Source organism: Somniosus microcephalus, chromosome 4 (genome assembly GCF_052327205.1).
Source record: "Somniosus microcephalus isolate GS21.2 chromosome 4, FLI_Smic_1.0, whole genome shotgun sequence".
Lineage (NCBI taxonomy): Eukaryota > Metazoa > Chordata > Chondrichthyes > Squaliformes > Somniosidae > Somniosus > Somniosus microcephalus.
In genome coordinates this window covers 167063754-167087302 of record NC_140990.1, presented here as the reverse complement: position 1 = coordinate 167087302, position 23549 = coordinate 167063754, and the positions used below count along the sequence as shown (strand labels likewise).

The following is a 23549-nucleotide window of genomic DNA, read 5'->3' as shown; positions in this document are numbered from 1 at the left end:
AGAGGGTGAAGAGCCCGGGGTTGGTTACAGTGAAGAGCCCGGGGTTGGTTACTGTGGAGATGGTGAAGAGCCTGGGATTAGTTTCTGTGGAGAGAGGTGAAGAGCCCGGGGTTGGTTACGGTGGAGAGCAATGTTACTGCCATGTAGCCCTAGGTTTGAGAGTCTAAGTGGTATTGACATTTTTTTGACATAGGTCACCAATAGGCTCCTCTATTTGATAATCTGTTTTTCATATGACTTCATTTTTGGAAATGGCATTTGTGACAAGAGGTTACAAAGCACGCTCTTATTAAATAACAGTGTCCTGCCTTAAGGAATCCATTATTCACTCTCATGAGTTGTTGAACTGTGAGTGAGCCAATGATGGTGACAACAGTAGCTAAAGTCCAAGATGTCATGGAAAAAGGATTGGGATCTGGTTCCTGCCTGTTCATTAACTTCACCAGAATGATACTGGGATAAAATCTGCCGTTGCAACACATTCTGAAAGAACAGTTAAGCTAGCCATATAGTTCACAGATTGAACATAAGCTATTTGAGTATGGATAACACTGAAAGGCCATGGCCTCATCTCTATTGCAAACATGCCACAAACCACTAGAGAGGTGTCAATGATCAAAATTAATAACGACATGTTGTCTGTAACAACCAGCTCTATCTCTACTTGTGGTTGATGAAGAGTGCCGAGGGAACCACTGTTTAAGGAAGTATAACTGTAACAGTCTTGTGAATTTTCGAAGAATGATAAACTGGGGACATGTGAAGTAAAGGTTCTTACAATCAAGTTGTCAAAGCAGACTTCTCTGAGCTAAGGATGTTCAGAACAATAGTAAGCAGGATTTCAAATGGGTCAAACAATTTTCTATGAATTCAGTAAACTTAATGGATTGCCATCAGATGTGTAAAAGTTACTCCCTTTCCCCTGATCAGACCAAAGTCTAACATGCCAGGTACAGTGTCAAGTGACACATCTTGCATCACATGCATCTCTAGGGAACCTGAATAGAATCATCTGTACAAACTGTACACAGGTGTAGCTAACCAACGAATGTGACAATTTAACATTTTTTCCACCTATCTAATAAACAGTTGTCATGGATGTAAAGCCCACCAATGTTCTGGGGGAATGCAGAGAATGTATTAAAGACGTCGGTGCTTTAAAACTTTCAATCTCCTTTGTTTGAAGTCGATAGTCCACAGAATACCTCAGCATATGCATCTGTGTAGATGGCAGAGTTATGTAGGCCCAGCTCAATCAGCTTAGTCTAATTCATGCATCTCTGGTTGATAGTCTTTTCTCAGCTCCTAATTTTGGCATACTTTCCTCAAGAGTTTTCCACCAGCATCTTTCTTGTTTGCACTGTTCTCATTATAAAAGCAGTAATACTGTGGGCAGCTCACAAAGTCATAATTACTTGAGAAATGTCAGAAACAGTAATTCTAGTTGCCAGAATTCAAGATGGCGTGAGAGTATGTGTCACCAACTCTGTTGCATAGCATTACATTTACTCACCCTGTTCACATATCCCTTTAACTCCCTTTTCTTCATCCAGCTATTCAATCTAATCTTGAATGTTGACACAGTTTCTGATTCAACCACTAACCACGGAAGTGAATTCCACAGCTTGATGACTCTGTGTGAAGAGGTTTCCCTTGCCCTTTGTTCTAAATCTCTTACATTTAATCTTGTATCTATGCGACCCCAAATGTTCCCCCTAATTTTTGGAGGGGTGCTTTTATTTACCCTGTCCCATCCATTCATGATTTTAAACACTTCACCACACCATCTGTTGTTCCAAAAGGGAAAAAAAACAATTTTGAAGTCCTTGAAAAATGTAGCTAAACAGGGGCCTGATAAGTCCATTGGTGAGGTTGATAAGAATGGGTGGAAAATCAAGCTTATTTCTTCTTTTTGAGAGAAATATATTTTGAGGTGAACCAGAAGAAAGATAGCCAATCAAACTTTTTGCAGCAAATTTAAATTGAAGAGTGAATTTGTTTGTTTGATAAGTGTTTACCACACGCTACAATATGACTATGCAAATCATTTTGATACATGCTACTTCATCACAAAGGTTTCATTGTTTTGCTCTCTCCTTCCCAGCAATCAAGGCAGTGCTTCTTTTAGTAAAAATTCTCAATAATTCTGCTAAGAAGACATTGCAAAGTGTGGTGTTATGGAAGTCTTTTTTTAAGACATAAATGGTCACCAGCTCTTGAACTGTGGAAGCAAAAACAAACAGAAGGGATATTTACAGGAGTTGAGTTTATAAATGATGTGGGGAAGAATTTTAGAGACATGCTAGTATCTGTGTGTTGGCTTCCACTGTAGTAGCACTCAATTGAGGAGCACTTAGGGGGAAAAATTCGGTATCGCCCCATTTGGGGCGCCGTTATCGGCCGTGTGTAAAGTTCAGCACCTGGCGCTAATTATAGCCTCCGACAGCAAACTTGGCTTTTATCGCCCCTGGAGGTGATTGGAACGCTAAATCAGGCGCTTCACACCTGTCTTAAGGCGCAAACGCCGAGGAGTGAGGCGTTACCTCAGCGTGCTGGCGAAGCAAGGAAGGGCAAATCAAAATAAACCTGCAAAGTGCTGCTCAGTATTCAAAACTCCTTCACACAGCGTTGAATCTCTCCAGAAGTCTCTCTCTCTCTCTCTCTCAGACTGCGTGGTGCAAAAATGTCACCGACAAAAAAAGGCAGGAAGCGGTCGCCTTTAAATAGCGCTACCCTAGTCCCTTTCTGACAGCATAATGCTCCCCTCAACCTGTCGTTGCTAGCAGCAGGCGGTAAGGCAGGGGGCGCCACTCAATATCCGGTCCAGGGCGCTAATGGGGCATTGCGCACTCGACTGACGTCACAATCTGCCGGCGCAGGAGATCGTGGCGGTAGTGTTTAGCGCCATCGCAAAATGTCTAGTTAATTTCGCGAGCGGCACAAACATCGTCGCGCCCAGCCTCTAGTTGCTTTGCGCCCCAATTGGCGCCCTCTTAAGGCGCTAACGGGAGGCGCAAACAACTGAATTTTTCCCCCTTAGTCTCTGCTGATTCTGCTCGATTCTAGACCCAGTGTTCAAGTCAGTGTGAAGCCTAGGTTACCCATTAGGGGTTCCACTTTGCAGCCAAATACTGCATCTTATAATGATGCAGGTGATATGGTGCAGATGCACTACAATTACATGTCCAAAAAACAACCTGTTTGAATTTGTACACATATCACATCTAAATTTCCTATCTAGAGGCAGGGGAATGGTTGAGGTCATTTTACTACATGGTGTACAATTGATATGGTCACCATAGATTTGAGGTTATATGCTTGCACAAATGTCATTGTAGAGGTAGTCCATCTTGTATTGGAAAGCACACTTAGAATACAGAGAACAACAACTTGCATTTATATAGTGCCTTTAACATAATGAAACATCCCAAGGCACTTCGCAGGAGCGATTACAAACAAAATTTGATACCGAGCCACATAAAGAGATATTAGGACAGGTGACGAAAAATTTGGTCAAAGAGGTAGATTTTAAATGAGCATCTCAAAGGCATAGTGGTTAGCACTGTTGCCTCACAGTGCCAGGGACCCGGGTTCAAATCTGGCCTCGGGCGACTGTCTGTGTGGAGTTTGCACATTCTCCCCGTGTCTGCGTGGGTTTTCTCCGGGTGCTCCGGTTTCCTCCCACAGTCCAAAGATGTGCGGGTTAGGTTGATTTGGCTATGATAAATTGACCCTTAGTGTTAGGGGATTAAATGCGTGGGGTTACGGGGATAGGGTGGGATATGTGTCTGTGCAGGCTCGATGGGCCGAAATGGCCTCTATCTGCACTGTGGGGATTCTGTGATTCTGTGATTCTGAGGAGAGAGAGGTAGAGGGGCGGAGAGGTTTAGGAGGGGAATTTCAGAGCTTAGGGCCTAGGCAGCTGATGCCTAGGTAGACAAATGAGGACATTTGTAAAGCAAAAACAGTAATCAAAACTTTAACAGTATATGAACTGGGGGAAGTATAACTGTGGTGGTACATTTGTATGTGCATAAACTTTGGCAGACATGTTTTAATGTTTTATTTTGCACACTTAATCTTTCTCATTATTTAACATTCTTATGCTAAGGGGCAATTTCAGACTTTGCTCTCCCAGCAAGAGCAGCCTGACAAGAGCGTAAGTTGAAAATGTTGTTTTAAACGGTTGTAAATTGTGAGCAGTGTGTGTGAGGCTCCTCACTGGCAGTGCAAAATCAGGAAATTATCCCTGTAGTATGCTCTTTGTTATAACACTCGATATTCCTGACTCCAGTGGAATATCTTCCAAGGGTACACCATTATTTGTTTTTTTTCAGAAAAAAATATATTATCACAGTAGAAATACTTTAATAGACAGTGCAAGATTCCCTGAGAGAGCACCATTCTTTAGTAAGTAAAGCATCAAAATTAAAGGTCATAGAAGCTGGAGGTTTTCATGAATTATGCTTGAGTGAATGGAACAACAAAATGAATGAGTTTGCAGTGAAAAGTCTGTGATTAAGCACAGCGGCTAAAACTTTAAAAGCATTTATACAAAAACAATCTTACCATCTAATTTCACATTTCATTAAAACTGATAACATGCTCTTTAAAAAAAATTGCAGTACACTAATTGAATTACAAAAGAAAGGAAGAAAAAAAGCACGTAGGCTGCCTCCCTAATGGAGCTGGATCATTTGTCACCTTGCTTGGCACTGTATAAAGGTAACCAATCTCTATCTATCTCAATAAGTACATTCTATCGAGATAAGTACATGAGGGAGAAAGGAATAGAAGGATATGCAGATGGGGTTAGATGAAGTAGGGTGGGAGAAGGCTCGTGTGGAGCATAAACACCAGCATATACTAGCCGGGACAAATGGTCTAATTCTGTGCTGTAAAGTCTATGTAAAAAGCTCAGACCATTTATAGTTTGTCAAAGTAAAGCTCTGACAGTGACTTATTACACCAGGAAGATCGAATGAAAAAAAAGTTTTGTTTACCGTTCTGGCATCCCAGAGAGAGAGGGTCTTGTCCGCTGCACTGGTGAGCAGCGTGTTCGAGAAGGGAAGAAACTCAATGCTGTTCACAGAATCGACATGACCTCGTAGCGTCTGTCTACATCTCTCACTGTAAAAAAAAGAAAGTCGTTAGAAGTGCATCAGCTGTCTGAAGAACAGCACAGAGTCAAGGCAGTTCCACTGCTGTGAGTGCCGAGTGTTAAATAGGAGAAGTTCAACCATGAGCTAGACTGGCTGAAATTAAATCAAGCTTTGCAGTCACTAGGTCACTAGCTCCATCTCCCTTTTATTAAACAGCTGAGATTAATTACCAGCTCTGTATTATTTCCCACATGCTCAAGATGTAGCAGCAGCTTCTTTCATCTGGCGAAGTAATCTGATGATGACTAGACACACCACATTGTCTCATTTTAGTTTCACCGTTCACCTGTCACACAGCCACTACTGATACGGGGATAGGGAGAGAATAAATGTCACTGTCTAGACTTGACTTGTACTAAGATGACGTTTAAGCAGAGACAAGACAAGACACGACAGTTCCTTCGACGCAAAAGTAGTGTTGAAAATGATGACTTTCACTGTCCTGATGTGAACTGTTTCATCAAAATCTGCCTGACAAATGAAAAGGCACAAGACACAAGCTGGCTGCCACAGGTCATGTGTTAGGTGTGTGCCACCCAGTTAAGCAAACAGCTACAGCAGACTTCTGCGAGATTAATTAGCTGCCATAGCAGGCAGACAAAACCTAACTCTTCCAGCAGGGTGAAAATAGACGGAAGTGATGGGCCCTGACAGAGTCTGATGAACCAAATGATTTGTTCTTTTTCATCAATAGGTAAGTAAGCATTACAGCACCTATGTTGTGTTTGAAGACAATGTAGTTAAACTGATTAGTTATAAATTAAATGTTCAAAAAACCATTCTGCAGACTGACATCTTTATGCGCCCAAATGGCTCTGACAAGCAAATGTATTGCATTTTATTTCTCAAAACACAATTGTTATGTGGAATGCATTATTTATCTTTTCAAACAGAAGCTGATAGCTTTCACGTTAGGGCTTCTTTCAGAACTTGTAAAAAGGAACAACTGTTGTTCATGTCTATTCTGCACAATGAAATTGCATAACTTCTCAGCACATTTCTTTCAGATCTGACTTCCGCTAGAAATGCAATCAACATATATAAGTATTAAAAATTCATCTGATGAAAGGTATTTGCCTGTTGCAAAGAAGAACAATACTGCAGTAACAACAGCTTAGATGAGTTCTCACTTTGGTGAACAAATTAAATCCCAGTAATGACACTGTTTAGGAATTCAATAATTACATAAACAACGTACCACTTACCTTTTTTCTCTTCTTTCCTAAAGGCATTGAATCATATACTACAGTATGTTTCTATGGATGCAGGGAGCTCCTCTACTATTTGGCCATTCGTCATGTGTAAGCCTTGTGCTGGCAGCTTATTGGATTTGACACTGGGCAAGTCAGCTATAGCTCAGTTGAGAGTGCTCTCACCTCTGAGTCAGTAGGTCATGGGTTCAAGTCCTACTCCAGAGACTTGAGCACATAATCCAGGCTAACACTTCAGTGCAGTACTGAAGGATGGGACATTAAATCTGAGGCCCCCTCTGCCCTCTCAGGTGGACATAAAAGATCCCATGGCACTATTTGAAGAGGAACAGGGGTGTTCTCCCCAGTGTCCTGGCCAAAATTATTCCTCAAACCAACATCACTAAAACAGATGATCTGGACAGTATCTCATTTCTGTTTGTGGGAGCTTGCTGTGTGCAAATTGGTTGCCGCTTTTCCTATATTATAACAGTGACTACACTTCAAAAGTGCTGTAAAGAGCTTTGGGACGTCCTGAAGTCGTGGAAGGAGCTATATAAATGCAAGCCTTTCTTTCCTACTTTCTAGTGCGGGGGGGGGGGGTCACTGGACAATTCATGATGCCTGCTACTTTGCATGATTGTAACTTTCAACCGAGCGCTGAACACTCAGCAGGGGGCCCAAGTTTGTGTGAGGCTAGCTCCAATTAAAGCTGGCCTGCACTACTTAAAGGGAGTCTGCACATCTTAAAGGGGCGGTGCCTTCTGCCTGCATCAGGTGGTGGAAGTGATTGTGAAGGCTGCTATCAGAAAAACAAGGTTGACTTAATGGCTCAACAGGGCAGAGAAAGGGCTCAGATTCTCCGATGCAGCACTGGAGGCATTGGCCCAGGAGGTCAACTCCAGGAGAGAGGTCCTCTTCCCACAGGAGGCAGGAGGCCCTCCAGGCAACAGATAGCCAATGTGGTCAATGCTAGTAGTGTAGCCCTGAAGAACTGAACTCAGTACAGGAGGAAGTTTAATGACCTCACACACATGGTCAAGGTCAGTGAATTTATTTTCAAATGCTGTATCCCACCATCTACACTACTAGGCTTACACAATGCTCAATGCACCACACCCCCATCACTCACCTACCAACAATCTCTACCAAACATGACTCATACTGCATATTCATAGGTTCACCTCACCCTCACACACTTACCACTTCTGCAAGACTCACACCCACATCTCAGAGTTTACATACACTGTCAGCTATTCCACCATGACAAGCACACCACCTAAACACATTGCACCATATTCACTGACATACTTCCCTTTCTCTTGCAGGAAAAGGTGGCACATAACCGCAGGTGGCAGAGCTTAACCATCGAGGGACAGGCTCGCCTGCATCAACTCACCCCCTTGGAGGAGACAGTGCTGGCCATTCTTGGCAGGGACATGGCTGAGCCCGTGGCCAATGGCAGGGCTGAAGGAATTCAAGATGACGGTATCCTCATACGTTATCCTACTTCTCACATCCCACTTCCCTCTCATCCTACAATATCTTCTGATTTACAATCTGCACCAGAAAGCCTGAATGCAATGCCAAGGAGCATGGAGGAGTCCAGCTCCAGCCTTACACAGGGCTTTGGGCAGAGCTTGGAGTCCATCCTTTCCAGCGTGGAAGTGCTGGGCAGATCCATTAACACACTTGTGGACCCAACCATCATGTAGTGTATGACGGCCGAATTCTCAGCTTCCATTGCAACAAAAGCACAAACCACACAATGTCTGAGTGCTGCATTGCAAGCTCAGACTGAAGTCATGCAAGCTCAGACTGCTGGCATCATGGCTGGCTTTACCAGTGTGGAAAGAGGCTTGCACGTGTCACAGCAGTCCATCAGTCTGTACTCCAGCAGATTACTAGGATTGCTGAGGTGTTGACCTTGGGGAATGGCAATGGATCCGTGGAGGCCGACCCTACTGTCCTCTCTCACGATGACAGCATTCATCTTCCCACAACTGCCACTCTGTCAGTGCCCTTTGTGTTGCCTGTCAGCCAGCCAGCCCAGACTGCTGACCCCATGCCGAGGTAGTGCAATCTGAAGCCGAGCCTACTAGGCCCAGAGCTCTTCAAGGTCGTCCTACAAAACCATATGCAGTCTACCCCACTGAAAGTCAGCAGCCTTCCACCAACCATGTTACCATGCAAGGGTGATTAATTAATTTTTTGATGTAATATTGGATGGATAAAGTTTGATTTGTGGTGGCTTTTAGTTCAGCATTGTGGCCAAGATGGTGCTGTGATGGTCAGTACCAGAGGGAAGGTAAGGTGTAGGACTAATGTTAAATGGAGAAAAGGGGTTGCGTTCAATCGAACTGCAGCCAGATGATTCAATCCCATATATCCTGGCCAGAAAGGGGTTGCCTGTATTGCCTCCTTCCTTCTGCTCTGCCTCCTCCTCCTGTGCTGGTGGCCATATACCTGGTGGCAAGGGCTGTGCCCTCATGATGGCCAAGTTGCGAAGGATACAGTAGACCATGAGGAATCAGGACACATGCTCCTGTGAGTACTGTAGGACTCCTCCAGAGTGGTCCAGGCAGTGGTAGCGTTGTTTAAGGACGCCAATGATCTGCTCTTTTGTTTCGTTTGGCAGAGTGGCTCTTGTTATAAGCACGCTGCCCATAGGTGGTTGGGTTGCGGAGCGGTGTTGTCTTCTTCTTTCGTATGGTAGAAGCAAAGCAAATCGAATGTCAATATCTAAGTCAGATATCCAGGCCAAAGCTACCTGTGTAACAGCGTGGGTATCTTGTAGGCTGCCTGCGAATTTCCTCTGAGGGCATTGCTCAATGATGTGCTCCAGGGTTTGATTAGGAACTCCACAGTTGCATGATGGGGATGCTTTAATCTTCCATCTGTGTCCCCATATCCTTGTACCATCAACTAGTGGGAACAGCCTTTCCTCGTCTAGCTTATCCAAACCAGTCATAATCTTGTACACCTCTATCAAATCACCCCTCAATCTCCTTTGTTCCAATGAAAACAAATCCAGCTTCTCCAACCTGTCCTTGTAGCTAAGATCCCCTATCCCCAGAACCATTCTGGTAAATCTCCTCTGCACCCTCTCAAGGGCCTTCACATCCTTCCTAAAGTGTGGTGACCAGAACTGGATGCAATACTCCACTTGTGGCCTAACCAGCGCTTTATAAAGGTTCAGCATAACTTCTCTACTTTTGTACTCAATACCTCTATTTATGAAGCCCAAGATCCCATATGCTTTGCTAACCACTCTTGTAGTGTCCGAGGATCAATAATACTCAGACTGCAGGAGAACAATAAAACAGGTATTTACTGAATAGAGAGTAATTCAAGACTGAAGTACAGAAGCCTGCTATGGCTTTATATACAGAGGTGGTACTGCAGTATAGAATCAGTTCTTCTCTTAAAGGTACATACACAACAATTCCTCCCCTTTTAGATAAACAGTACATAACATTCATTTATAAGTTCAGTCTTTGAGGAGGCTTCCTGATCCTGACTGGATAACGCCTTTCTCGAGTATCCTGTTCTTGCGGCGGAGTTGATTCTGGCTCATTGTCATTGGTTGGTTCATCAGCTTCCAATACCACTGCTTCTGAGGTAGACGCAATCTGTACTTCGGGTTGATTACCAGGTGCACCTGCTCGTGGTATGGGTTTGGCTTGTTCCTGTGACTCTAGAATCTGGTCAGCATGGCGTCTCACGATGCTCTCTCCAACGTCCACTGTGTACATTAGTGGTCCCTGCTGTGTGCATATCGTTCCTGGCTGCCATTTTTCTGTTCGGTAGTTGTGGGCCAAGACTGGTTGCCCTATCTTGAAGCTCCTGGTTGGCTTCTCATTTATGTGCTGGAATTGCTTATCCTCAACATCTCATCTTATGTTTGGTTTGAGCAAATCCAGGCGACATCTTAGCCTTCGGTTGAAGAACATTGTGGCTGGAGTTTGGTTGGTGACTGCATGTGTCATGCATGCAAACAAGAAATTATCCACCTTGTGCTTCCTTGCCGTTGTATTCAACTGGCACCCTTATTTTTCCTCTGGGGTAGACTTTTTTGCCCCGTGTATGTCTTCAATACAATGGACGTGTCCTTCAAGGGTATGTGTGAGAATAGCCGCTCATAGTCTCGTCGATTCATGACAGTTAGGGCTGATCCTGTATCCAATTCCATCTTTACTTGGGACCCTGCTATCATGAGGGTGACCCAAATGGTTCGGTGATCCTCCTTTGCGATCACGTTGTGTAACTTTAGACAACTTAGTCTCCTGCTCCCGGAGTCATTATCACTCTCCTGATCTTCCGAACTACTGTCTGTCATTTTTTTAACTTTCTTGTACTTTTCCTTAGTAGTTCTTGTAGTGTTGGTTTTCTTTCCCGACCTGCAGACTCTTGCTATATGTCCCATTTTCCCGCATTGCCTGCATACTTTGTCCTTAAACCAGCAGTCCTTCTGATCATGGGTTGTTCTGCCACAGCGATAGCACTTTTCTGCTCCATACGCCATTTCGTTAGCGCTGTATTCTTGTGGTTTCTGTTGTATTTCCGCAGCTCCCCGTGCTGCTGCTTCGTAGGATACTGCCATGCTGAAAGCCTGTTCTAGCGTCAGGTCCTTTTCCGAAAGTAGTTGTTTCTGGGTTCCTTCACTCTGGAGCCCGCAGACAAACTTATCCCGTAAGGTGTCTGCCAGTCCTGCTCCGAACTGGCAGTGCTTCGATAACTTGTGTAGTTCCGTAAGATAGTCAGCATTGTTCTCATCTTTGTGCTGGTTTCTTTCATGGAACTTGAATCTTTCTGCTATCAGCAGCGGTGTAGGGTTTAGGTGTTCCTGTGAGATATTAACAATCTCTTCAAAACTTTTCTCCATTGGTTTAGCTGGGGTAATTAAATTCCGCAATAGGCCGTACGTTCTCGCGCCCATCAAATTTAATAATACCGACGCCTTCTTTCCATTGGCCACCTCATTGGCATTGCAGTACACTTCAATTCTTTCCACATACGTGGTCCAGTCTTCTACCTCGTTGTCGAAAGCAGTGACACTGCCACTCTTCGGCATCTTGGGTGATTTAAAATGGCACCTCCCGCGCTTTTTCTTCTTCCCCAATGTAATAAAATGGCACCTCCCGCGCTTTTCCTTCTTCCCCAATGGAATAAAATGGCGCCTCCCGCGCTTTTCCTTCTTCCCCTTGCTGCCATGCTGCTCCTAGCATTCTACAGGGTAATGGCGGCGACCCGCGGCTTCAGCGCGTCTCACTTTTCCTTCCCCGCGTTCTATCCTCTCCACGCTGCCCTGTTCTTGAGCACCGACTGCGCCCTATGCGCTCCACCCTCTCTCTTTCTCTTCCTCCCGACGACGCTGCACGGCCCCTTTGCAGAGCCGCTCGATCGAGCCTGAGCCCGCCGCAGTCCGGAAGGGTCAGCGCACTACCTGCTACCAGCACGACTTGCTGGAACAAGCCAGGCCCAGCTCTCCACAGCCTCCCCTGCAACTCTCCGATGGATCCCTGGGCGGTTGCCCGCGGTCGACGCCCGCCGTTCTGACTTCGACCTCCAAGAAGCTTCTCTTCAGGGAAAAGACCCCTGTGAGGTGTTGCAGTACTGCAGGTGAGTTCAAACCTGCCCGTCGCCAGTGTAGTGTCCGAGGATCAATAATACTCAGACTGCAGGAGAACAATAAAACAGGTATTTACTGAACAGAGAGTAATTCAAGACTGAAGTACAGAAGCCTGCTATGGCTTTATATGCAGGGGTGGTCACTGCCAGTACTGCAGTATAGAATCAGTTCTTCTCTTAAAGGTACAAACACAACAACTCTCTCAATATGTCCTGCCACCTTCAGGGACCTATGCACATTAACTCCCAGGTCCCTCTGTCCCTGCACACTCTTTAAAACTGTGCCATTAAGTGTATATTGCCTCTCCCTGTTCCTTCTGCCAAAATGCATCACCTCACACTTCTCTGTATTAAATTCCATCTGCCATTTGTCTGCCCATTCTGTTAGCCTTTCTGTGTCCTGCTGCAGTCGATTGGTATCATCCTCACTGTTTGCCACACCCCCAAGTTTGGTGTCATCGGCAAATTTAGAAATCCTACGCTGTATTCCAATAGCCAGGTAATTTATATATATCAAAAAAAGCAGTGGCCCCAGCACTGACCCTTGGGGAATACCACTGTCTACCATCCTCCAGTCTGAAAAACAACCATTTACCACAACTCGCTGTTTTCTGTCCTTAAGTCAATTCCTTATCCAAGCTGCCACTGACCCACCTATTCCATGAGCCTCAATTTTGTTAACCAGCCTTCTGCGTGGTACTTTGTCAAATGCCTTCCTAAAATCCATGTAGACAACATCCATTGCATTCCCTTCATCAATCCTCCCTGTTACTTCATAAAAAAATTCAATTAGATTAGTCAAACATGATCTGCCTTTTACAAATCCATGTTGGCTCTCCTTAATTAGCTTAAACCTCTCCAAGTGCCATTTAATTTTTTCCTTGATTATTGTTTCTTAAACTTTATCCACCATGGATGTTAAACTGACCAGCCTGTAGTTACTAGAAATGTCCTTACACCCTTTCATGAACAATGGTGTCACATTTGCCACTTTCCAATCCTCAGGCATCTCCCCCGCATCTAGGGAAGATTGGAAAATTATGGCAAGCCCTTCTGCTATCTCCTCCCCCAATTCCCTTAGCAACCTGGGATGCAAGCCATCTGGACCAGACGACTTATCCACTCTAAGCATACCCAGCCTTTCTAGTACATCCTGTCTATCAACTTTCACCCCTTCCATTGCTTTTACCTTTTCCACTTCTACCGATATTTTGTCAGCATCCACCTCCTTAGTAAACACCGATACAAAGTACTAATTGAGTATTCTAGCCTTGCCCTGCGCCTCTAAGCATATATCACCTTCTTTGTCTCTAATAGGTCCCACCCCGCCTCTTACTACCCACTTACTGTTTACATGATTTTTGGGTTCCCTTTTATGTTAACCGCCATTCTACTCTCATATTCTCTCTTTGCCAAACTTATTTTCATCTTCACTTCCCCTCTCAACTTATTGTATTTGGTCTGGTTCTCCCTTGAAGAATTCACCTGACATGCATCATATACCCTCTTTTTTTGTTTCATCAACTTTTCTATCTCCCTCGTTATCCAAGGAGCCCTTGCTTTGGTTCCCTTACCCTTCCCTCTTGTTGGAATGTACCTAGCCTGTACTTGGAACATCTCCTCCTTAAAGATCACCCATTGTTCTGTTACAGTTTTTTCTGTCAGTCTTTGGTTCCATTTTACCCTGGGTAGATCCTTTCGCATCCCATTGCAGTTAGCCCTATTCCAGTTTAGAAGTTCCACTCTAGATTGTTCCTTGCTCCTCTCCATTGCTAATCTAAATATTATGATACAATGATCACTCGTACCCAAGTGTTCTCCCACAGACACTTGGTCGATCTGGCCCGCCTCATTCCCCAGCACCAGATCCAGCAATGCCTCCTTCCTAGTTGGGCCAAGAACATACTGGTCAAGGAAATTCTTCTGTGTGGCGGAGCCACTAAATGACTCAGATCGTTTGTATATAATTCCCTTTAACAACATGTTAGCTGCAGCCTGAGTCTGTATCTTTATTTATACTGTTTACTTGTACAGAGCGTGATTATTTTAACAGCGTGGGTAAACGTGATGACGTCATGCCGTACATCACGTGATCCCCCACTGGCGGGAAGAACGTGATGATGTCATGACGTCAACCACGGGACCGCCCGAGCAGTCCTCGTGGAGCCTCCGAACTGAACAGACCGACACTTGATGTTCTCCTGCAGTTACTTGTTTAAACCTGTTAGTTTCCATTAAACTTCGTTTTGTTTGATCGCCTGAGTGGACCTCAGTCTTTGGATAGGAACTAGACATTCCTACACCTGAACACATTTCAGAAATTCCTCCCCCTCCATATTTCCCTTTACCCGAGCATTATCCCAATCGATATCTGGGTAATTAAAGCCCCCCAATATCATCACTCTATAGCTCTTGCACATCTCTGCGATATTCCTGCAGATTTGCTCCTCTACCTCCCCCTCACTATTTGGAGGCCTATGGAATACCCGCAGTAGTGTGATCAGACTCTTTTTGCTCCTGAACTCTAGCCAAATGGATTCTGTCCTTGTCCCCTCAAGAACATCCTCCCTTTCCAACACTACAATGTCTTCCTTAATCAGCACTCCCACCCCACCTCCCTTTTTTCCTTTCTATTTCTTTTCTGAACATCTTGTACCCTTGAATATTAAGTGCCCAGTCCTCACCGTTTTTAAGCCATGCTTCTGTTATTGCCACAACATCATATTGCCACACAGCTAATTGTGCTTGTAGCTCACCAACCTTATTCACCACACTTTGTGCGTTTATATACATGCATTCGAAACTCATTTTTGAATTTTTTGTAGTCTTTCTTAGTCTGCTCCTATCTAATATGTTACTACTTCCGCCTCTAGTACTACTTTCTTCTCTAGTACTATCCAAAACACTCACTCTTTTATGCACCTTATTCCTCTTTTCTACTCCTATATGCTGGTGCCCACCCCCCTGCCAAGCTAGTTTAAACCCTCCCCAACAGCACTAGCAAACCTCCCCGCGAGAATATTGGTCCCGGCTCTGTTGAGGTGTAACCCGTCCGGCTTGTACAGGTCCCACCTTCCCCAGAAACGGTCCCAATGCCTCCAGAATCTAAAGTCCTCCCTCCCTCCCTCTTAGCTGGTGTAATGGTTGTATTCTCTGGAAACTACATACTCACGGCGTAGGTGTGGTGTTGCGATGTTTGTAAGCACGGGCAGCCAAGGTATCATGAGACCGGTGGTCAAGGGATAGCCCTTGTCACCCAGTAGCCACCCTCTGCTTTGTCTTGGTGGCTCAAAGGCTGGGGGAACAGCGGACTGGTGCAGAATAAAAGCATCATGACTGCTGCCAGGATACTGGGCATTCATCATGATGATGTGCTGAGCATGGTCGCACACCGACTGCACATTTAGCAAGTGGTACCCTTTGGGTTTGCAGTACAACTCAGCATTTATATATGGTGCCCGCAAAACCACGTGCATGCAGTCGATGGCGCTGTGCATCATGGGGAAGTCCGCTATCCTAGCAAAGCCACGTGCACACTCCGTCTGCAGAGAGAAGACAATTAAGTCCCCTCTCCTGGCAGAAAGAGTTTCTGTCACCTCTCTTATGCAGCAGTGTCAGCTGTGGCACTGTGGGTAGCACACACTTAGTATTTTACAATCAATTTTTAAAGCACAATCTATGTTACGGGAGACAAATTAAACTTCAGGTTTTGATGTTAATATGTGGCGGAGGAATGGCTGTGCAGAGCGGCGGAATGGATTTGAATGATACAATGGAATGATCACGATGTTGTAAATGTTCTTAATGTTCAATAAATAATATAATTTAAAAAAAGTTATACTCGCCTCTGAGTCAGAAGGTTGTGGGCTCAAGTCCCACTCCAGGGATTTGAGCACATAAAGCTAGGCTGACACTCCAGTGAAGTGCTGAGGGAGTGCTGCACTGTTGGATGTTAGTGGGAGTGGTTTATAGACCTCCAAACAGTAAGGCGGAGGTTGGGGATGGCATTAAAAGAGAAATTAAAGAAGCGTGCAATAAGGGCACAGCAGTCATCATGGGTGACTTTAATCTACATATAGATTGGGCCAACCAAATGAGTAACAATACTGTGGAGGAGGAATTCCTGGAGTGTTTACGGGATGGTTTCCTGGACCAATATGTCGAGGAACCAACCAGAGATCAGGCCATCTTAGACTGGGTATTATGTAACGAGAAAGGATTAATTAGCAATCTTGTTGTAAGAGGCCCCTTGGGTCGGAGCGATCATAATATGATCGAATTCTTCATTAAGATGGAGAATGAAGTAGTTGACTCGGAGACTAGGGTCCTCAATTTAAATAAAGGAAACTACGATGGTCTGAGGAGCGAGTTGGGTAGGATTGATTGGGGAATGGCACTCAAAGGGTTGACGGTGGATAGGCAATGGCAAACATTCAAAGACCGAATGGATGAACTACAGAATTTGTTCATCCCAGTTTGGCATAAAAATAAAACAAAAAAGGTGACCCAACCGTGGCTAACAAGGGAAATTATGGATAGCATAAGGTCCAAGGAGAGGGCATATAAATTGGCCAGAAAAAGCAATAATCCTGAGGATTGGGAGCAGTTTAGGATTCAACAAAGGAGGACATAGGGATTAATTAAGAAAGGGAAAATAGAATATGAGAGTAAGCTTGCAGAGAACATAAAAACTGACTGTAAAAGCTTTTATAGATATGTGAAGAGAAAAAGATTGGTGAAGTCAAGCGTAGGTCCCTTGCAGTCAGAATCGGGGGAATTTATAATGGGGAACAAAGAAATGGCAATCCAACTAAATACATATTTTGGTTCTGTCTTCACAAAGGAGGACACAAATAACCTCCCAGAGATGCCGGGGAACATAGGGTCTGATGAAAGGGTGGAACTGAAAGAAATCAGTATTTGTAGGGAAATGGTGTTAGGAAAATTGATGGGACTGAAGGCCAATAAATCCCCAGGGCCTGATAATCTACATCCCAGGGTACTTAAGGAAGTGGCCCTAGAAATAGTAGATGCATTGCTGGTCATCTTCCAGAACTCAATAGACTCTGGAATGGTACCCATGGATTGGCGGGTAGCGAATGTTACCCCACTATTCAAAAAAGGTGGTAGAGAAAAGGCGGGGAATTATAGACTGGTAAGCTTGACATCGGTAGTGGGGAAAATGCTAGAGTCCATTATAAAAGATGTAATAGCAGAGCACTTGGAAAGCAGTGACTGGATCGGACAAAGTCAACATGGATTTACAAAAGGTAAATCATGCTTGACTAATCTACTGGAATTTTTTGAGGATGTAACTGGTAAAATAGATAAGGGAGAACCAGTGGATGTGGTGTATTTGGACTTTCAGAAGGCTTTCGATAAGGTCCCGCATAAGAGATTAGCGTGCAAAATTAAGGCACATGGGATTGGGGGCAAGGTATTGACTTGGATACAGAACTGGTTGGCGGACAGAAAGCAAAGAGTTGGAATAAACGGGTCGTTTTCCGAATGGCAGGCAGTGACTAGTGGGGTACCGCAAGGATCGGTCCTAGGACCCCAGATGTTCACAATATATATTAATGATCTGGACGAGGGAATTGGATGTAATATCTCCAAATTTGCAGACGACACAAAGCTGAGGGGGAGGGTATGCTGTGAGGAGGATGTCGTGAAACTCCAGCACGATTTGGACAGGTTGGGTGATTGGGCAGAAACATGGCAAATGCACTATAATGTGGATAAATGTGAGGTTATCCACTTTGGTGGCAAAAACAGGAAGGCAGATTATTATTTGAATGGTAATAGATTAGGAGAAGGGGAAGTGCAAAGAGACCTGGGTGTTCTTGTACACCAGTTGCTGAAGGTAAGCATGCAGGTGCAGCAGGCGGTTAAGAAGGCAAATGGTATGTTGGCCTTCGTAGCAAGAGGGTTCAAGTACAAGAACAAGGATGTCTTGCTGCAGTTGTACAGGGCCTTGGTGAGACCATGCCTTGAGTATTGTGTGCAGTTTTGGTCGCCTTACCTGAGGAAGGACGTTCTTGCCATGGAAGGAGTGCAGCGAAGATTCACCAGGCTGATACCTGGGATGGCAGGAATGACGTATGAGGAGAGATTGTTTTGATTGGGCTTATACTTACTGGAGTTTAGAAGATTGAGAGGGGATCTCATCGAAACCTATAAAATTCTGTCAGGCCTGGACAGACTAGATGCAGGAAGGATGTTTCTGATGGCCGGGGAGTCCAGAACCAGGGGTCATAGTCTAAGGATAAGGGGTAAGCCATTTAGGACTGAAATGGGGAGGAATTTCTTCACCCAGAGAGTGGTGAACCTGTGGAATTCTCTGCCACAGAGGGCGGTGGAGGCCAGTTCATTAAGTATATTCAAGAAAGAGTTGGATATATTTCTTAAGGCTAAAGGGATCAAGGGATATGGGGAGAAGACAGGGACCGGGTACTGAATTTGGATGATCAGCCATGATCTCATTGAATGGCAGAGCAGGCTCGTAGGGCCGAATGGCCTACTCCTGCTCCTATCTTCTATGTATTCTATGTATCTATGGAGGTGCCGTCTTTCGGATGAGGCGTTAAACCGAGGCCCCGTCTGCTCTCTCAGGTGGACGTAAAAGATCCCATGGCATTATTTCGAAGAAGAGCAGGGGAGTTATCCCCAGTGTCCTGGCCAATATTTATCCCTCATTCAACATCACTAAAAACAGATTATCTGGTCATTATCACATTGCTGTTTGTGGGAGTTTGCTGTGCACAAATTGGCTGCTGCAGCTCCCACATTACAACAGTGACTCCACTTCAAACGTACTTCATTGGCTGTAAAGCTCTTTGAGACATCTGGTGGTCATGAAAGGCGCTATAGAAATGCAAGTCTTTCTTTTAGTGGACGGCAAACTGGGAGATGTTACAGATGTCACCTGCTCCAGCCTGGAAGGATCTCGACACAAAGAAATTCAGAGCCACGGTCACCTTCAGCACTGTCCTTGCCCTGGAGAGCGGCTGCAGGTCTGGTTACAAGAGGTGCCAGAATTCTGTGAGCACCTCCTTCATAAAGCACAGACACCTCACACACTGCTCCTAGCTCAGGCTGAGATAAGAGAATTGCTCTCGGAAGACCCAAGGTGGTTAAGGCCTCCTGCCGAGAACCCTTCTCCTCCTTCCTCTGCGAGCAGCTTGTCCTCTTCTTCGCTGCCTCTGCTCCATCATGCTGCAGGCCAAGGAGGATGACAACTAGAGCACCCATAACTGGGAGCAAGTGGTCTGATCAGAACCCTTGAATTCAGAAGCAGGGCCTTTTCCACTTGCAGCACCACTCCCTGTCAGCTCACTAACTTTAAATAACTCTAGAAAGATAGTCAGCTGTGGCTCAGTGGTAGCACTCTCATCTCTAAGTCAGAATGTCAAGGTTTCAAGTCCCACTTCAGGGACTTGAGCTCAAAATCTAGGCTGACACTCCCAGTGCAAGTACTCAGGGAGCGCTGCACTGTCAGAGGTGCTGTCTTTTGGATGAGATGTTAAACCAAGGCCCCTTTCAGATGGATATAAAATATCCTATGGCATTATTCGAAGAAGAGCAGGGGCATTTTCCTCGGTGTTTTCGCCAACATTTATCTCTCAACTAACATCATTGAAACCGATGCTCTGGTCATTGTCTGTTTGTGGGACCTTGCTGTGCGCAAATTGGCTGCCTTGTTTCCGACATTACAACAGTGACTACACTTCATAATGTATTTCATGGGCTTCAATGTGCTTTTTGAGTGTCCTGAGGTTGCGAAAGGTATAGAAATGCAAATCTCTTTTTTCTAAAGTTACTGTGCATCATCCTAGTAAATTTGAAATTTTACATTAAAATTTAAAAAGTTAGCTTTATCCTTGCAGAGTTAAACTGCATTGAATGCATAGCACAAGTGGGGGAATTTTCTGTTTATTATTTTTGTCAAATCATAAAAATGTACTTTGTAAACACATTTACCATTAGGCTACAAAGAGCGCACCAAGGAAACTTCAAACATTCTGACATCTACAGAGAGAATTTAGAGAAGAAAAAGCAATTAAATATTCCAATACAGTCTAATATAAAACAAGAAAATTGTCAACATCATTAATGTTATTATCAGGCTTGACTCATGATTAGGATTCAATGAATTTTGTTTCAAACAAAACCTTTTCTTTGTTATTTCTCCCCTCTCTGTATGCGCTGCACCTAATTCAGGTCTTAAAAAATAATAAGGGCATTGATAACATACAGTCGGTGATGAGGCCATCCATTTAAATTGAGAGTGCAGGGACTGAGATTGGTTGTGCGAAAGTTTTACTTTTCTCAGAGGCTGATGTGCGAGAGCATTTTGGAGATCGGAGTGAAGCCTGATTCTTTGCAGTCCTTCAAGAAGGCATTAGACACATTTTTGGAAAACTACGGCATCATGGCAGAAGGAGGTAATAACCAATGGGTTTAGCTTTCAGGAGTCAGAAAAGAATCTTTGGCAGAGGTTTTCTCAATTGGCTGTGGGTATCTGTGCTTTTTTTTTTACCTTTCCAAGGAGATGGAGGCAGGGAAAGGGAAGAAAGTGGAATGTGGGGTTGAGGCCAGTCAGAAGTGGGGTCGGGCGAGTATGGTCCTGATTGTAAAGTCTGTGGGTTGTGCAGTTAATAAATACACAGACTTCAGAAATAACAACAAACAGGTCTTTACTATTCGAAGGTCCGGGCGAATCTGCCCCAGTTATCCTGTCACAACACTTATATACTGGTGTGGTCACTGTCGGTATTACAGTATACAGAAGTCAAACAAGTAGTGCCACACTTAAAGTAGTTCCCTTAAAGGTGAACGGTTACATACAATAATTTCCTTAAGGGTAGACGGGTACATACACTACAATCCTCCCTTTTTAGCTTTCAACATACTGAGTCCATAGTGGACATACATTATCACATATATATATACAGATTTATTTAAGACAGTTCATAGATTCAGTCTTTCGGGAGGTTTCCGGATTCTGTCCGGGTAACGCCGCAGTGGTGTCGTCATTCCAAGCGGGCTAGTAGGTGTTTCTGGTAAAGTTGAATCGGCTCGAAGCACAGTGTCAGGTTCCTCTGACTCCAGAACTACCAGATCGGACGTAGGTGTTCTGGGTAACTCAGTCTCAACCTTATCCGGGTAAGGTGGTGAAGTCGGGGGCCCATTTGTGGCGGACCCTATGATCTGGTCAACATGGCGCCTTATTATATTGTCTCCAATGTCCACAGTGTACATCAACGGGCCTAGCCTTTTTCCAATCGTTCCAGGCTGCCATTTCTCAGTACGATAGTCCCGGGCCAAAACTCGTTGACCGGTCTGGAAGGATCTAGTGGCCCTTTCGTTCATGCCCTGGAATTGCCGGTTCTCTACGTCCCTTCTGACGTTTGGTTTGAGTAAATCCAGCCGACATCGTAGGCGTCTATTACAAAACATCATCGCGGGAGTTTGATTTGTGACCGCATGGGTTGCATTTCGGTATGCCAACAAAAAACTATCCACCTTATGCTGTAAACTTATGTCTTCATTACTCATGGCCTTTACGGCCTTCTTGAAGGTCTGGACAAACCTTTCAGCCAATCCATTGGAGGCGGGATGGTATGGGGCTGACGTGTAATGTTTAACCCCATTGCTCTTTAAGAATTTCTTAAATTCCTCAGATACAAATTGCGGTCCATTGTCAGAACAGATCTGTTCTGGCAGGCCATTCCGAGCAAACATAGTCCTTAACACCGTGATGGTTTTTTCCGTCGTGGTGGTGGTCATCTTAATTACTTCTGGCCACTTGGAGTGGGCATCTACCGCTATTAGGAACATCGAGTCCATAAATGGACCAGCAAAGTCGATGTGTACTCTTTGCCAGGGAGATGAGGGCCACTCCCATGGGTGCAGAGGAGCCTGTGGTGGCGCATTCTGAACCCTCTGACATCCTAGGCAATTCTTCGTGATCTCCTCTATGTCCCCATCGATGCCTGGCCACCACACAAACGCCCTTGCTAGATTCTTCATCTTTACGCCACCCAGGTGTCCTTCGTGCAGCTCCTTGAGTACCTTCTTTTGGAGTTTGGGTGGAATCACCACTCTAGACCCACACATCAGGGTTCCTCGACACACTGACAGTTGTTCTTTCCTCTGTGAGAATGCTTGCAGTGTTGGTTCGCACTGTGCTGGCCATCCCTCCACCGTTAAATCATAGACTCGTGAAAGAGTCGGGTCATTCCTTGTCTCATTCTCAATCATTGAGTTTGTTATCGGCAGACACTCCACTATTGATGAGTGGAACAACTCTACTGGGTCCACTGTCCTCGCTCCTTCTACCATCGGCAATGGCAAGCGTGATAGCCCATCAGCGTTTCCATGCTGTTTGGACCGTTTGTATTCAATATCATACTGGTGTGCTCCAAGTAAAACTGACCATCTTTGTAACCTTTGTGCCGTCATGGTAGAAACGGCCTTGTTTAGGTTGAATATGGACACCAACGGCTGGTGGTCCGTCAGCAATGTGAACCTCTTACACTGCAGGTAATGGTTGAATTTCTTCACGCCCCACACAAGACTGAGGGCCTCCCTATCTATCTGGGCGTAATTTCGTTCCGCTGGTGTCAATGATCGGGACGCGAATGCCACCGGCCTTTCCGAGCCATTTGGTAGTCTGTGCGAAAGTACTGCCCCAATTCCGTACGGGGAAGCATCACAAGCTAGCCGAAGGGGTAATGCTGGGTTGAAATGAGCCAACACTTCTTCAGAGGTAATCAACTCCTTGCTCCTGCGAAAAGCCTTTTTGCATTCTTCACTCCACCTCCATGGTGTTTCTTTCCGCAACAGCTCATTTAGCGGATGCAGCACCGTAGATAAATTTGGCAGAAACTTGTGATAGTAATTAATCAACCCCAAGAATGACCTTAGTTGTGACACGTTTCCTGGAGCGGGGGCCTTCACGACCGCTTCTATCTTTTCCGGTGACTTATGTAGTCCCTGTCGGTCAATGACATGACCGCAGTATGAGATCCGTTTTTGGAAGAACTCACACTTCTTGCGATTAACCCGAAGGCCATACTCCTTCAACCTGGTGAGTACCAGTTTCAAATTCGTGAGGTGTTCTTCCTCATCTTTTCCCGTGATTAGAATATCATCTAAGTAGCACTGCGTGCTTGGAATTCCTTGTAACACCTGTTCCATGGCCCTCTGCCAAATTGCTGGCGCCGAAGCTACTCCAAAGACCAGTCTATTATAGCGATACAAGCCTCTGTGAGTGTTGATGGTGAGGTATTGGCGTGACTCTTCCTCAACCTCCATCTGTAAATATGCCTGAGCCAAGTCTATCTTCGTGAAGTGCTTCCCTCCAGCCAATGAAGCAAAAATATCTTCAATCCGCGGAAGCGGGTATTGTACCGTGTGAAGTACCGGATTCACTGTGATCTTGAAATCTCCGCAGATATGGACCTTCCCCGGTCCCCCTGGCTTATTACTTGGTGAGGATTTCATGACGGGAACAATGGGCGTGGCCCACTCACTCCAGTCTACTTTTGACAGAACCCCTGAA

General features: G+C 44.9%; 1 protein-coding gene across 1 annotated transcript in view; it reads right to left on the bottom strand.

Annotated features, from left to right (window-relative positions):
* Positions 1 to 23549, bottom strand: part of spag16 (sperm associated antigen 16) — a 1547331-nt gene that overhangs the window by 482496 nt on the left and 1041286 nt on the right. The window contains exon 13 of the mRNA XM_085985427.1: positions 5004 to 5130. Within this exon, the coding sequence (XP_085841553.1) occupies positions 5004 to 5130 (127 nt within the window). The remainder of the gene's footprint in view (positions 1 to 5003; positions 5131 to 23549) is intronic.